Here is a 15,489-nt window from a genome sequence, read left to right on the forward strand (position 1 = left end):
ATGAAACTATATGTCTCTGGTGACAAAGATTTGAAAGTAAATATTAAAAAGTGTTACAGTTTAAAAATAGAGATATATGATTTTACACTTACATTTATTTAAATAGGAAATGTAAGAATCTTATATTCTTCCTGAAGTGGCATTTGCACTTTTCTCAGAGAAAATTAATAGCATTTTGATAAAATTCACTAAATTTTAATAGCAGCTACTATTGAATTACAAACTTGGAAAAAGAGTAAATATAGGAATTTTACCTTCAAAACACTTCCATTTTCAGAGATACTGAGGCCTGATTTCTTTAGCAGGGGTCGACCATCTTTTAACCAAGTCAAAATGGGTGGGGGAATAGCATTGCCCTGACAGTGGAGTTCCACAGCTTGGTTAATGAAGACGGAAACATTCTGCTCTTCTCCCATAATATTTGGTGGAACTAAACAAAAAGATGAAAAGAGACTTTTCTCAGAAAGGAAGAGGCCAGTGTATGTTTAATCTTTACTAATCATCATGAGGTACAATGAAATATTTTGTTGGTTATCATAAATGGTTTTTCTGCAGGCAGTCTGGCATACTGCCTTGTCTTAAGAAAGTTGGCTTATGATCCAGCATAACTAAGTCACAGATTAAAATTTGTTCATTTTGAACAGATAGTCTTTACCAAGGGCTCATCTTTAAAACTTCCAGAAAGAAGGGTAACACTAGCATGTCTCAAAGTTATAGTCAATACAAATGACCCGTTATCAAAGATTTAGATTTTAGCAATGGAGATTATAATAAATATGCTAAACAGGGGGGAAGAAAATCTATTCATTAGTGAAAGAGAAGCAAATTCATCTTCGAAATGTACAGTTTGTAAAGTACAACAATGCTACAATAGTAGAATTATTAAACTTTAGGGTTATAAAGGACTTTAGAGAGTATCTAGCTTAATCCTTTCTAACTTCTTTGTTTAAAATGGAATTTTATTTGCATCAAATATTGTTCCAATAAGTAGGACATTGTCCAGAGTTTGGAAATATTTTTGCTATGTAGAAATTTTGTTGTTGCAATAATATTTGTTGTAATGGGAGATGATCTGTAGGGCATGGTATGGTTGCAGTTATTCAAATATTGTCATTTTTTTGCCTGTAGAAGTTACCATTCAGAGAAAGGGCAAAATTTAAACATGAATCCACATTAGTAATCCTCACACCAAAATAACCCCCTTTGCCTTCCTTTTCAATGTGTCACTAATGTGTAATGGATTCTGGGTATCAGCTTTTCCAGAGGTATTTCTGCTCTTGGAAAATATACACTGCACAATGACTTAAGCGGACCCTTTTGGTACTTGAGTAAAGACATTTTGCATCGATTGGTGATGCTTTCTTTCCTTTTTTAAATGAAATTTAACACACGGACATCTGGTATAAGATTATGTTTCAAGTTGTCTTTTGGAGGGAGAAGGAAAAGGGATAGACAGGAAACACTGGAATTGTGTTTGAGAAATGCTACAGTTCTGTCATAGATAAAAGAGAACCCATAAGCTTGTGGTACTTTAAAATTGCATTCATAGTATTACTACAAGTACAGCCAGTGCCACTATATAAGATGTAATGCAAATATACACTTCCATTATATTTCCTTCTATTTTTCTTAGCACAGAAAGCACTAAGCAGAACAGTTGATTTCACAGTTTGGAAATAATTTAAAGGAAAGTCTGGTCTCTGTGGATAAGAGGAACAGTTCTAGTATAAAAATATGTTTATCTTTGTTTCTTTGTAGTAGTCACAAAAGAGTCTGTATTCTGTATGGATGTTTAGAGAACTGAGAGTTGGAAACAACCAAGAAAAGCAGAATACTAATTTATTTCAAAATATTTCATCCGCCAATTACTTTTCTCTGTAGTTAAGTGAGCTGAACCAAACTGAAAAACAAACTAGCTTTTTAAAACCGAGAAGCAAACTGCAAAAACAATAGAGTATTTGTTTCTTGGAGAACATAAATTAAAATGAATCTAATTACTTTGAAGGATATACGTTACCCAAATAAATATATTTATTTATTTTATCTCTCTTGTCTCTTGCTCCCAACGTTCTGTTTAGTCTGGGGAAAAGAAAGTCCTGACCTTTCAGTTCCTCAGCTTCTTTCTATGTTATTCCTATTCCTATTTCACTTCCTGGTTATGTTTCTTGAGGAAAGCTTCACAGCAGGGTAGTTTTTTATTCTATGTATTATACTTGAAATATGTAATTGCTAAGAGTTAGATGCCACAGAGTTATACTGAGATCCTAATTTGTGATCCCTGGGAAACTCTCTGAGTTCTTTAAAGTGAAATGTACAATGGAAATCTACAATGATTGGTCTCAACTTTCCTATTTTAGGTCCTCAGGGTGAGACAACATACACACCAAAGATGCAAAGCTACAAAGGCAAAGATTCTTACATTGGATGGATACTATTCTAGGCAAAACTGAATTCTTCTACCCTTAGGGAGAATCTGCAGATGACTTCCCTCCAAAGCTTAATTATACCTTAGGTTGAAATAAAGGATTTGGCTATTCATCCTACTATTCCATTAATACTTCAAGGACTGGTGGTTTCATTGGAATGGTTATTCCCTCTCTGGATACAATTGCAACATCACTACATTTTTGTTGGTCTTTGAAAGTTGCTTTGACTGAAAAACACATTATCCTGAAGCCAAACTAGTAATAAATTAGCAGAGCTCAGTTCAAATCTTGTACTATGTGTGGTTTTGGACAGGTCACTCAACCTCTCTGGGACTCAGTGTTCTCATTTGTAAAATGAGGGGATTAAATTAGATGGCCTCTGAGGTATTTTTAGAACTATGAAACTCTAAGACTCCCCAAATTCTGCTAGGCTGGTCCTCACTGGTTGCCAGGTTTGCATGCAAAGTATTTCCACACTGAAAGAACCTGACGAAATTTGTGCTCTTGCAAGGAAAAGCCCAAGGTCACTTGTATACTTTGATAGGGCATCAGTTTTAGGGGAAGAAAGAGGAGGGAGGGGGTAGAGAGGGAAGAGGGAGAGTGGGAAGAGGAGGAGAGCTAGAAGCAGGAGAAGCAGCAATCCAAATTCTTGCATGCCCTCATCATTTCAGTGCCTGGACTATTTCAAAATCCTTCCTCAAGAGCCTCCCACTCCTGTCTGTCCTCTCATCAGCTGTCAGACTGATCTTAAAGCACGGATTTAATCAGGTCACATCCCTGTTCAATAAACTCTTCTGGCTCCCCATCACCTCCAAGATCAAATGTAGAATCTTCTTCATGGCATCTAAAGCCCTTCCTAATCTGGTGCCCTCTTATTATCCCAGTCTTTTTGTACCTTATTTACCCCCCTCCCCACAGTATTCTGCAATCCAGTAACACCAGTTTTCCTGATTTTCCTTAACACAAAACAGTCCATCTCTAAACTCTGGGAATTTTTGCTGACATCTCCAATGTCTGGAATTCTCTCCTTCCTCATTTCTGTTTGTTGACTTCCTTGGCTTCATCCAAATGCTGGCTAAAATCCAACTTTCTGCAGAAAGCCTTTCCCAATCTCTCCCCTGCTTCCTTCCCCACGCCCTAATGCCTTCCTTTCCCTCTGCCAGTTATCTGTAATTTACCCTGTCTATACCTTGTTTGTACACAGTTGTTTGCATGTTGTTTCCCTTGTTAGAATGTGAGTCCCTGTATTTTGTCATTCTTTGTACCTCTAGTATCCAGGCACAGTACCCAGCACACAGTAGGTACGTAATAAAAAGCTCACTGATGGACTGACTAATGAAATAAAAATGTTTCCAGATAAAAAAGTATCAGCCTAAATTTAATTTTTAATTCTACATTTACAAAGGAATATGTCTGAAAGGAAGCATGAAGCAGTTAGACAAGTACTATATGCTTGAGTATGCTAAAATGTGGGCTATTACCAGCTATGAGGTTTAAATGGAGATCAAAAGGTCCCAGCTTCACTATAGTGGGTTACATTCTTAGAAGGTCTAACAGAATCAGAGGCATCTTTGCTTTATCCCTATATGACAGCTCATAATAATATGAATTTTGTACATGTGTATTTTAATATTTGATAAAAGTATCTTAACAATAGTTAGAACTCCTTGTTGATTGTTCTGAATGTAGAATTAAGTAAAAACAGACATTTGTCTTTGAGTGGAATGGCTGGAAGAGGTTGCTTTGGGAGAAGACTGCTTTACAAATGAGCAGAATTGCTGCAAATGTTCCTATTCTTCAAATATTCCTCTGTAAACATCAACCTCATATATCTTGGGTAGGTTTCATTTTGATTCCAAGAGTTTAAAAAATATCAAAGGTAAAATTTATTTGAAAAAAAAAAAAACCCAGCAGCTTGGTACTGACTTTTATTTTGAGCTGATTACATTAAATATCATGGCTACTTTTCATGAATATTTATTATCAACACTTCTTTTTCCCATCATGATCTTATTGACACATATTCATGATAGGCCAGATAACTGACAGTCCTCACCATATACTCTGAGGTCAATATCCCTTTGTTTCTCCCCAGCAGCATTTACTGCCACACAGGTGTATTTTCCTGTATCACTGATCTGTGCACTAGTCAGTGCTAGGACTCTACCACCAAAAAGGACCTGTAAAAGAAAAAACAAGAAATCAAATTTTATAAATGTTCTCTCATTTGTTTCAGTAAGTTATGATAATAACAGCTAGAGCATTTATATAGGTCTTTAACGTTTGCAAAGAGCTTTGCAAACATTTTATTGAATGATCAGGATAACCCTGGGAGGTAGGTTTTGTTACTATCCTCATTTTGCAGATGAAGAAAACTGAAGAAGGCACCTAAATGACTTGCCTAGGATCAAAGAGCTAGTGTCCAAGACAGAATTTGAACTCAGGTCTTTAACCTGAGTTAAACACTGTACCTCCTAATTGCCCAAAATTGTGAAACAAAGGAGGAATTTTTCTTTTGGTAACATATAGGAACTTTTATCCTTCCAAGATTCATGGAACATTTGAGTTAGAAGGGACCTGAAGAAGTACCTAATGTCACCTAATTAAACACATTTATTTTATAAGGAAACATTTATTTTATGAGGAAACTAAAATCCTGGAAAAGAGGTGGATTGAGTTGCCCCAAATCACAAGGTCTTAGTGGACAGAGTCAGTAACTCATCCCCTGATGTCCCAACTCCTATTTTAATGCTCATGCCAGATAGTACCACCAATGAATTTTGTCCATTGGTGTCATCTTAATTTATAGTGATTTCTAGTTTGTCAGAATGTGAAGCCACTGTCCATGGTAGCACAGATATACAGGATAAATAACAAGAATTAAACTATGATAATACATACTTAAACAATTTCTTCATATTGAATCTGGTAGCAACTGCTAGCCCAGGACTGCCATTTTAATGGAAAAAAAAACTGTGTGTGTGGGTGGAAGGGGATATTGCAGGCAATAAAACAGATGATCATTTAGTTTTATAAGAGAGGAAAAAAGATGAAACCACAAGAACAAAAATTCAATTATTCCCTTTTCCAGTTGTTACTAATAAATTCTGTTAAATTAAACTTTAAAATAGGCATATTAATAAATGACACTTCTGACTGTTTTATCTCACTAGTCAATATGTACTTTCTATGAAGCCTCATTATGAACAAGGAAAGGTTAAAAAAAGCATGATATATTGAAAGGAGGAAAAAAAAGAGGTTAGGAAAGAACTTAATTTACTTGATTAAAAATACAAAAGTGAATTTTTATTTTGATTTGATTCAAGTGTTTTTTCTCATTTTTTACTCATTTTTATTCATTTACTGAATCAGTATGAAACTTGCCCTTTAGGTCCAAGCTCTCATACCACCTCATAGATTTTTGAAATCTATGAATCTTGAAAGGGGCTCCAAAGACCATCTAATCTCTACTTGTGCCTGACTAAAAATCCCTTTATAACATAAAGGACAAATGGTCATCTGGTCAATTCTTAAAGATCTCCTTGAATCAGAGCCACTATCTTCCAAAGCAGTCCTATTCTATTTTCCAAATCAGAGACCTTTGACTGTTAGGTCAAAGTATTTGCCACTTATCTATTTATGATTAAACATCTAAAAGGAAGAGTTAATCCAGAGAAATATATAGTAAAAGGTAGTTATTTTACCCTTTAACTGGCAACACAGAATCTGGCCAAAAAAAAAAAAGCAATGGGAAAAAATTCTGAAAAGTGAAAGATTGACTCACATGGCATTGTTCCTTTTTTTTTTTTGATTGCCCTCCTCAGTTAATCAACATTTTCCTTTAAAATGTGGCAACCAACCAGAGCCACACCCAATATTTAGAAATAATATGAACAGAGCAGATGATGCTATATCCTCTGAATAAATCTATATTTATTTTCTTGTTGTTCAGTCATTTCAGTTGTATCCCACTCTTTGTGACCCCATTTGGGATTTTCTCAACAGAGATACTAGAGTGATTTGCCATTTCCTTCTCCAGCTCATTTTACAGATGAGAAAACTGAGGTAAATAGGGCAAAGTGACTTGCCCAAAGTCACATAGCTAATAAGTGACTGAAGCTGTATTTGAACTCAGGAAGATGAGTCTTCCTTTCTCCAGGCCTAGAGCTCTATCCACTGCAGTGTCCCAGCTCATAGTTACACAGCTAAAAATGGATCATCTAAAAATGGCAGAACTCAAACTTGGGTTACTTGACTCCAATGACAGCTTTCTATGCAACTATCATCCTTTTCTTAGATTTTTCTAGTGACTTATATTCTCCTAATTTTATTTCTTGTCTTTTAGCAATAGTTAAGTTCTTCAGAATAGTGGCAGGAAGTACCTGAATTCCATCAGAGAAGCTGGAGACAGGGCTACCATCTTTTAGCCAGGTCAAGCTTGGTGCAGGAATGCCTCTGGCTTCACACTCTAACCTTACCAGGTTATTAACAACCACTGACATCATGTCATTGCTGCCAGAAATTGATGGGGGGACTAAAAGAGAAAAGAATTACGATAAGGCCAATTAATGTTAAAAATGATTTAATTCAAAGATAAAGACAAAGGAGGTGTAACAATGGAAACAGTGCTATATATTTCTACAATAGTTCTTTTTAACTGTTTCAAAGATTTTCATTTGTATTTTTCATTTTAGCCTCACAGTTACTCTAAGATATACAAGAAAATCATTATTACCTGAATTTTAAGTTTGAGGAAATGGAGACAGTGAAATGTGCAGATTTTTCTAGGGTCATGAAGCTAGACATTGACAAAGCTGGGCTTAAAATTCTGACCTTTTGCTCCTAGAAAAGTGTCTGTACTCCTCTGCTGTACCATGACCAAAACACTTGTAGTTGCAAGGAATATTTATTAATAAATTTAATTATTATAACTGGCCAGTAAGATTTCTATGCCTTCTTAGAAAAACCATTTAAATATGTTCAAAGGCCAAGCAGATATTAACACATTCCAAAGAATAACAAATGTCAGCATGTTTCAAATGCTTTGGTTCCTAAACTAACATCATAAATATTTAAATTAAAAGTTCAAGATACTTATTACCCTTGAATGGCTTTTAATAAACTATTTCTTGCCCCCTGCCCAGATTAATTTAGGATAGGTGTTACTTACCATGAACCTGTAGACTGTAAAATAATTCAGCAGTTCCTGCCATATTGATGGCTATACACTTGTAAATGCCAGTATCAGCTATCTGAGCGCTATCAATCTCCATGATCCGTCCCCTTTTCAAGAAAGTGATACCAGCAGAGCTTGAAAGTGGATGATTATCTTTATACCATGTAATAGCTGAAAGAGGAATATGCGGGAAGAAAAGTGAGTGTGAAAAACAATTCCTTTGGAACAAATCCTTTGCTGATTTTCCCCAACCAGCTCCAGTCTTTATAACTTCTTAGGTTATTATTAATAACCTCTTAGAGGGCAGCTGGGTGAACAGAGTGAATAAGAGTGAATAGTGCAGTGGCCCTGTAGTCAGGAAGACATAAGTTCAAATCTGGCCTCAGACATTTGTCACTTACTAGCTGGATAAGTCACTTAACCCTTGCCTCCCCGCTCAAGACAAATAAACAAAAAAACTTCTTAGGTGGTGATTCTTACAAAGAAATGCTTGGTTGGATCTATGACCTCACCAATATGAGGTCCCTCCAACTGTACAGACTGTAACCCTTCCCATCCTGTGTGACTACTGCTCACATTCTCACCAAAATTCACCAGAAGAAGGTTACCCCCAGAATGCAAGGTTTTTCTCTCTCAACATCACAAATAATTTAGTGGAACACTAATGGTTTCTCTATCTCTTATGGGGGCAAAAAAGTTATCTGTCACTCTCTGAACCTAAAGATAATTATTTATTAGATAGAAAACATATTTACTTTCTGCTATTTCTTTTTTTTAACTGAACTTTCCATTAAAAAAGATTGGCCTGGATCCTATATTAGATAATGTCAAGGCTCATTAATTGCTTACCGCCGTAAATGACTGATATAGATTGCCAACCAGTGAGACGAAGCAGATGTTGAAAATAAAAACTTTCATCAGTGAGAGCACTTTAGCACGATAATCTATATAGTATTTGCATGGTGCTACTTCGTGAAGACAGGGGAAGTAATAAGCATTTACATAATGCATACTGTATGCCAGATATTGGCACACAATATTTTACAGTTGAGGTAAAAGCAAAGGTTAAATGATTTGCCCAGGATCACTCTGCTACTGTCTGAGGATAGATTTTTAACTCAGGTCTTCCTGAACCCAGACCCAGTGATCTATCCATCATGCAACTAGATACCTCAGTTGTGTATTCTCTTCAGAAGAGAAATAAGGGTCAAATGACTTGGAGGGGCAACGTGGTATAGTGGAGAAAACTACTGGACTTTCAGTCAAAAAAGATATTGTTTAAAATACTGCCCTCATACATATTCACTGTACAACCATGAGCCTGTCTTAACCTGTTTCTGCATCTGTAAAATGGGAATAATAATATTACCCAGGATCAAATGTGTAAAGGGTTTTTCAAAGTGTGTCTCACATTCTCATTATTATTAATAATGGTGCAGCTTATATGCAATAAACCGATGTATAGCAATTGAGTGATTCAATCTAGTGTCTTTTAATTAAAAGAAATGATAGAATCCTATGAAATTAACAATAGCGCTGTGAACACCAAAATCTCACTTTTTGACACTATTTATACCGAGGCTTGATTCTCTAATAATCTTAGTAATTTTGTTTTTATTGTTCGGAAAGAAGTTATTTTTCACGCACAGTTTTATAATCCCTAGGACCGCTCAAAATACGATAAGATACAATGTAACAAAGGAAATAACCATACCAGGCAAAGGATTTCCAGATGCTTCACACTCGAGCTGAACTGGACTGTTAACCACGACTGTCTCATTCAACATTTTCCCAGCATTCTCAAGGTGTGGAGGTTCTAGAGGACAAACATTCTGAATGAGTCAGGTAGAAATGCATATTCTGAGGCAGTTTGATCAGTAAAATTTAGAAATCCTTTTTGTGTGTTTATAGATACTGAGTAAAAAAACAACAACAAATATAGAAAGGCAGAGAATGTGTTCACCTGAGATGGTACTTCTCTACATCAATAAAACTGAAAGGATCTAGTCCCCTTCCCTATCCCTATAGTTAGAAGACATTTTACACGAAGTTGACCTGTACCATTGGATGTTAAACACAATTATTAAGCATCTCACTGTGCAAGGCATTGCAGATAAATCTTCAAAAATTTCTATGATCCAAAAAAGTCTTCCTCTAGGAAGGAACACAAAACATGTTGTGTGACTTATGATTTCAGATATTATAGAAAATGCACAGACTAGGTTTTAAAATAAATACTGGTTGAATTGATATTTCTGAATATTTTAGTTAACTTACTCCAAAATGGGGCAATTTTGAAATTGGGGATTTTTCCCCTCTAATCTTCATTTCTTTTTTTTATTTTTTTTTAATCTTCATTTCTTTCCAGGCTTTGCTTCTTTGGACTTCTCTGTCATGCTCTGTAAACCTCTTCAACCAGGATGATCCCTTTAGCCCTAGAATTTGTACTTATGGAGTACATTCCACTCCTGGGGTCCCTCCTCCTGACTGGATGGCTCCTCCCAGAATCTCCATTTCACGAAAGGTGACCAGGCCAGTCATTTCTTCACTCCCACCAGGCTTCACCCTTCCAGATTCCTCCATTATCCCCCTGGATCAGGTACCTTCCCCATTCCTGCCTCTTAAGCTTCCTTTATGTGTTGTCTTCCTCACTGGAATGTCAGCTCTTGGATGATGGTGGGGAATAACAAATGAGCATTGTGCCTTATCTAGTTCTTGCTAGGTGCCATGTGCACTATTAAGTATTGTACAAATATTATTCCAAAAAATATCATTCTTTTTGCTTGTATTTGTGTTCCCAGAACTTAGCAAAGTTCCTGGTGCATGGTAAGTACTTAATAAATGCTTGTTGCCTGAATGATTATTCTAAATCTTTCAACCTGTAGTTTAGTTTGTCATTGGGAGAAACACGTGTTGTGAACACACATGGAAAATTCACTTTAGGAAAAGAGATTTTTCAATCCTGGAATCTGTTAGTGACTTGCTCATATTCCTCAGTTTATATTTTGAAATTTCTCTTACATGGCTAAGAATCTTTCTTACTAAATACAAGGGAGGACTATGGACCAATCAAACTGATTTCTTAGGTAGAGCATCACACCTCATAGGTGTCTTCCATTGTCTGGTTGGAATATAATATCCAGGACTGCAAACAACACAGACCTCAGAATGGTATTTAACACAGTAAGTATCTGAACTGGGATCCAAAAAAGTACTTGATAGGCTGGGACCCTGGGCTCAGACTAATAAGATAAAATGTGATAGGGAAGAATGTAAAAAATTAAACAGGTTCCAACAATAAGATTTACAATTATAGTGTGAGGCAGAAGAAGAAAGGTTAGACACAAGGGAATGCTGGAGATAGTCTGAACTAGCTACTAAGAGCCGACTGTAAAAATCTTAATATGAGCATTTATAACTTGGGAATAGACAGATCCTACAAATCAGGTTTTGATTTATTGTTTTTTTGATTGGCTAGGCTTCAGAAAGTGATGGAGAAAAATGTTAATAAAAGCTGACTGGTAAGCATTCATCAGCACACTTCTGGTTAGACAGCAATTTTTCTAAAAAAAAACAGTGGTTTTAGTTAGTGGACTAAAATGATAATATTGAATCCATAATGTTCATAGGGTAACTAAGAAAGCTAATGTGATCTTAGGATATGTGAAAGGGAGTAAGAAACAGCTAGATTTAATTGTATTTTAAGCTGATCAGAAAACAACGTGATGAGTCTCTTTCAATTCTGGACACCAAAGTTTAGAAAAGACAAGAAACCAGAATGCTGACAGGCTTCAAAATCACGCAACAAAGATGAATCAAAGGAAATGGAAATGTATAGCCTTGGGAAAACAGAACTTAAGAGAAACACCACAGTTGTCTTCAAGTATCTGAAAGATTGTCAACAAGGAAAATTAACTCATCCTGTTTGGACCTAGAGAGTCAGACTAACAGTAACGAATGTAAGTTGTAAAGATACAAATATAAGATCAATATAAGGAAACACTTCTCAATAATTAGGAGTCTGAAAGCAAAGTAGGCTGCCTCAATATGGGCGGGCTATGCCTTCATCTGAAGTCTTCCAAACAAGGCTGGGGAACTGTCCATCAGGGATAACGTAGAAAGAGATTGCTTTTAGTAGTAGGTGGGATTAGATGGTCACTTTTACAAATGAAAATCCTAGAGGAGATAGGATCTGAGGCAAATCTCACATTATGTTTCTGCCATTTTCCACTATTTTCATGTGAATCCAGTTAAGACATATATGTATATATATGTATACAACATATACATATATCATGGGCAGACATGTAAGGATGTCACAGAAGTGAGATATATAGCCAAAGAATTCTATGGAAAAGGAGTGAAACCATTCTTTCCTCTTTCTCTTATTCATGGGCTGAGTCAGAGGGTTAGGACTTTTGGCTCTTAGCTTATACATGTAGGCTTATGTGCCTTAGGTCTTTTATAACTCGAGCAAGAACTTCCTCATTCTCCCCCTACTTGCTCCTTCTCCAAGTCAGAAATTTCTAGCACAAGGGATACTTGACCTACCTGCCTACGTATCTATTAAAAATTAAAGTCCATTAAATTAAATTAAAGATTAAAGTCCATTAACAATTAAAGGACTTAGCAGCTATATTGACCATCAAATTCTCTCTCTCTCAAAAACAATGCACCAGGATTACATACTAGTATATCAACAGGTTGTAATCTGCAACATCCTTTGAAATATACACATGAATACAGATATATGTTTGGAGATATTAGTTCACACATATAAGCAAAAATGGTGCCCAAAACAGTAAAATGACTAAAACAAAACATCACATTTCTGGTCTTTGAGCAAGAGCCACATGTGGCCCTCTAGGTCCTCAAGTGTACCCCTTTGACACAATCTAAACTTCACAGGACAAATCCCCTGTTAAAGGATTTTGAATTCAGTCAAAGGACCACAGGTTCCCTCAAGGTCACAGGTTCCCTATCCCTGGAATTTTACATATTCTTGCTAAATTTCTCCATTTATAATGGGGGGAAAATCATAAATGATATACAAAGGATGACACCAAAATTATCACACCTACTTTTTATTTTTTTTATTTTATTTTGTTTTTTTTATTTAACTTTTAACATTTATTTTCACAAAGTTTTGGGTTACAAATTTTCTCCCCTTTTAACACCTACTTTTTAGTAAGTGTTGAGGCAGATTCAACCCTAGCATTTAAATCATTTAAAAAGTTGAGTTCTTGGTAAATTCTTTCAATACTTCTTGCTTATTTTATTATAAGTATAGTTAATGCTATAATATCTTACTGACCTAAAAGAGTTAAGATATGTAGTAACAAAAGCTGGTTACTAAACAAAGCTGGTAGTAGTTGAGTACAAAACTGAAGTAGGTAGTAGTAGTTGGAGCATGTGGCAATGATAGGTACTTGAAAGAATTAATGCCACTTAATTATCTCATTTACCATTAGGAAATTGCAATAACAGTGTCACAAATTCAAGTTATTAATAAATAAATGGAAAACTGGTTTCCTAATTTTTTAATCTATATACATGTGAAGCCAAAAGAGCAGGGTAAGGATAAAGAAAAGTTTTTCACAACACTTGGTGCTAGCAAGTATTTGGTAATAAATAAACACAAACACATATATAGATACACACTGTGCATGTAAATATATATATAATGCATATATGTATATACACACACACACATATATCAAGAGTTGTGCATACATTAGAGAATTCAGTATATATGTGGATGTATGTGTAGGAGGTTATAATCACGACAAAATTTCTGCAGATGTTCCCGTTAGACAAGTGTTAAAGTCCCCAGAGGACCCTACTGAACCAAAGAGGCAGGAGGACTTTACAAATGTTTGTAAAACTATTGGTGAAGTAGAAAGGGCCCCATATCAAATGTTTGTTTTGCCAAAGTTGTTGAAAGCAGGGATTTTACTTTTACTCATGTTTTATGGAGAAACAACTAAAACAAGCAACTAAAAAAATACTTGTGCTCTTAGCACCCCAAACAAAACATCTGTCTCAGTTGGCTAACATTTACAATATAAAACTCAGCCCCATACTTTGGTATAAAGAATAATAACTTCCAGAATTTTTAAAGTTTTAGAGAGAGAAAGGGGCTGATAGCAGCTCACACGTTTCGTAAGAAGAGGAATTTTCCCAGGGAAGCCTCACAGGAATGTTTCTCTATTGTAAAAATAAGATCCATGTGTTTTCTTTTTCTGACTCAGGAAACTGTTTAAGTTCATTGTCAGCATCTTAGAAACTCCTGATTTCCCTATGAGTAACAGAAGCATCTAAGAGTACTTGATAAGAAAGATACTAAGGCACTGTCATACTGAATTTTCTAGGAATAGATACTTTACTCCTAAGACAGCCAATGATCCCAAATACAGCAGATAACATAATCTGTTGAAAGAAACAGGTACACAGACTTCTGAGTAAAGATTAGAAGCCAAGATACTTAAAAAGCAGTGTCTAAAACAGTGAAAGGTTAGTCTTACTAGAATGAATGGAAACATAAAAATTCCCTAACTTATAAATGGATTGTATCCAAAAGTTTATCTGTAAGTCATTTGTTTGGAACTGGAAATATACTGTCCTCTAGAAATAATGTTTTAAATGTTGGTTTGGTTCCTATACTGACCCACAAAAGTACCTTTAATGTTTTATAGCAGTGAAATGCTTTAAATTTTCTTTGAAAAAGGATAGAAAATATCATTATAAAGCTTATTTTGCAGTTCCTTTTAATTAAATGTGTTTTGCTTTGAAAATAATGTGATCTCTTGTTGGTCTGGTACAGGAGTGGGGAACCTGTGGCCTTGAGGCCACATGTGACCCTCTAAGTCCTCAAGTGTGGTCCTTTGATTCAATTTAAACTTTATAGAACAAATCTTCTGTAAAAGGATTTGGAATTCAGTCAAATGGTTGCACTTGAGGACCTAGAGGGCCATATGTGATCTTGAGGTGGCAGCTTCCCTATTCCTGGCTGGCAAAAGGAACATCAGTGAAGACCTTCATTTAATTTTTTTCTGAGAGTTGTCTCATTTAGAATGGAGGAAATAGTTAGGAAGGCAGACATTGCTTCTGCATCCAGTAAATTTACCATGCAGGAAATAAAGGTGGAATCCACAAACTGTTTTTTCCTGGCTACTTTTCTCTCCTGTGTAGAAAAGAAGCAGGGGTGGGAGTGAATATTCCCCAGCTCAATCAGTACTGATCTGGAAATGGTGAAAGTAATGAATGAATGGAAATACATGAAGTCCTCAACATGCAAATGGGCTTGTATCCAAACATTTTTAAATCAGATTTTTGGAACTGGGAACAGATTTTCCTATAGAAACGATGTTGGTCACTTTCCCAAGTTAGCTCATAAAAGCCAATTTAACCCCATCATGTAACTCAATGGCTACACTTGCTATAAAAAAATAGCATAAAAATGTTTTTGCCACAGTTAAAGGATGGAGAATAAAATGAGAAGACTGTTACTTCCTGGTACTGGGTCTAGAAAAAGGATTCTTTACATCAAAAATGATTATTAGAGAAAACACACCTTGCTATTACACATAATGAGGTTACTGGAGTTTTGTGCTTCCAGGAAACTTACTGATAATTATAGGAGACTGCCCCATTAGGGGAAAATGTGCTAAATTCCATCAAATGCTTAAATCTCTGGGTACCTTTTTAAAAAATCTGTGTAGTAGGTCTTCCTCCCACACACACACTTTATTCTGAATCCCTTGAACAAGAGTTAGAGGAGATTAGTTATGACCAAGAATCAGTTATATTTTTTAGTTCCTTTTTACGTGCAGGAACAACAATGATAATTTTATGCCTGAAAGAAATGAAAGGTTGTGGGCAGTTAGG

General features: G+C 35.6%; 1 protein-coding gene across 3 annotated transcripts in view; it reads right to left on the reverse strand.

The window, feature by feature from the left end:
• The window catches only part of HMCN1 (hemicentin 1), a 487,951-nt gene that overhangs the window by 168,763 nt on the left and 303,699 nt on the right, over positions 1 to 15,489 (reverse strand). For all 3 annotated transcript variants that reach the window (XM_072648379.1, XM_072648380.1, XM_072648381.1), the window contains exons 37-41: positions 9,317 to 9,418; positions 7,597 to 7,773; positions 6,809 to 6,960; positions 4,483 to 4,606; positions 255 to 430 (exon numbers count right to left, since the gene is read on the reverse strand). In XM_072648379.1, coding sequence (XP_072504480.1) covers positions 255 to 430; positions 4,483 to 4,606; positions 6,809 to 6,960; positions 7,597 to 7,773; positions 9,317 to 9,418 — 731 coding nt within the window. The remainder of the gene's footprint in view (positions 1 to 254; positions 431 to 4,482; positions 4,607 to 6,808; positions 6,961 to 7,596; positions 7,774 to 9,316; positions 9,419 to 15,489) is intronic.

The sequence above is a fragment of the Notamacropus eugenii genome, chromosome 2, assembly GCF_028372415.1.
Source record: "Notamacropus eugenii isolate mMacEug1 chromosome 2, mMacEug1.pri_v2, whole genome shotgun sequence".
Lineage (NCBI taxonomy): Eukaryota > Metazoa > Chordata > Mammalia > Diprotodontia > Macropodidae > Notamacropus > Notamacropus eugenii.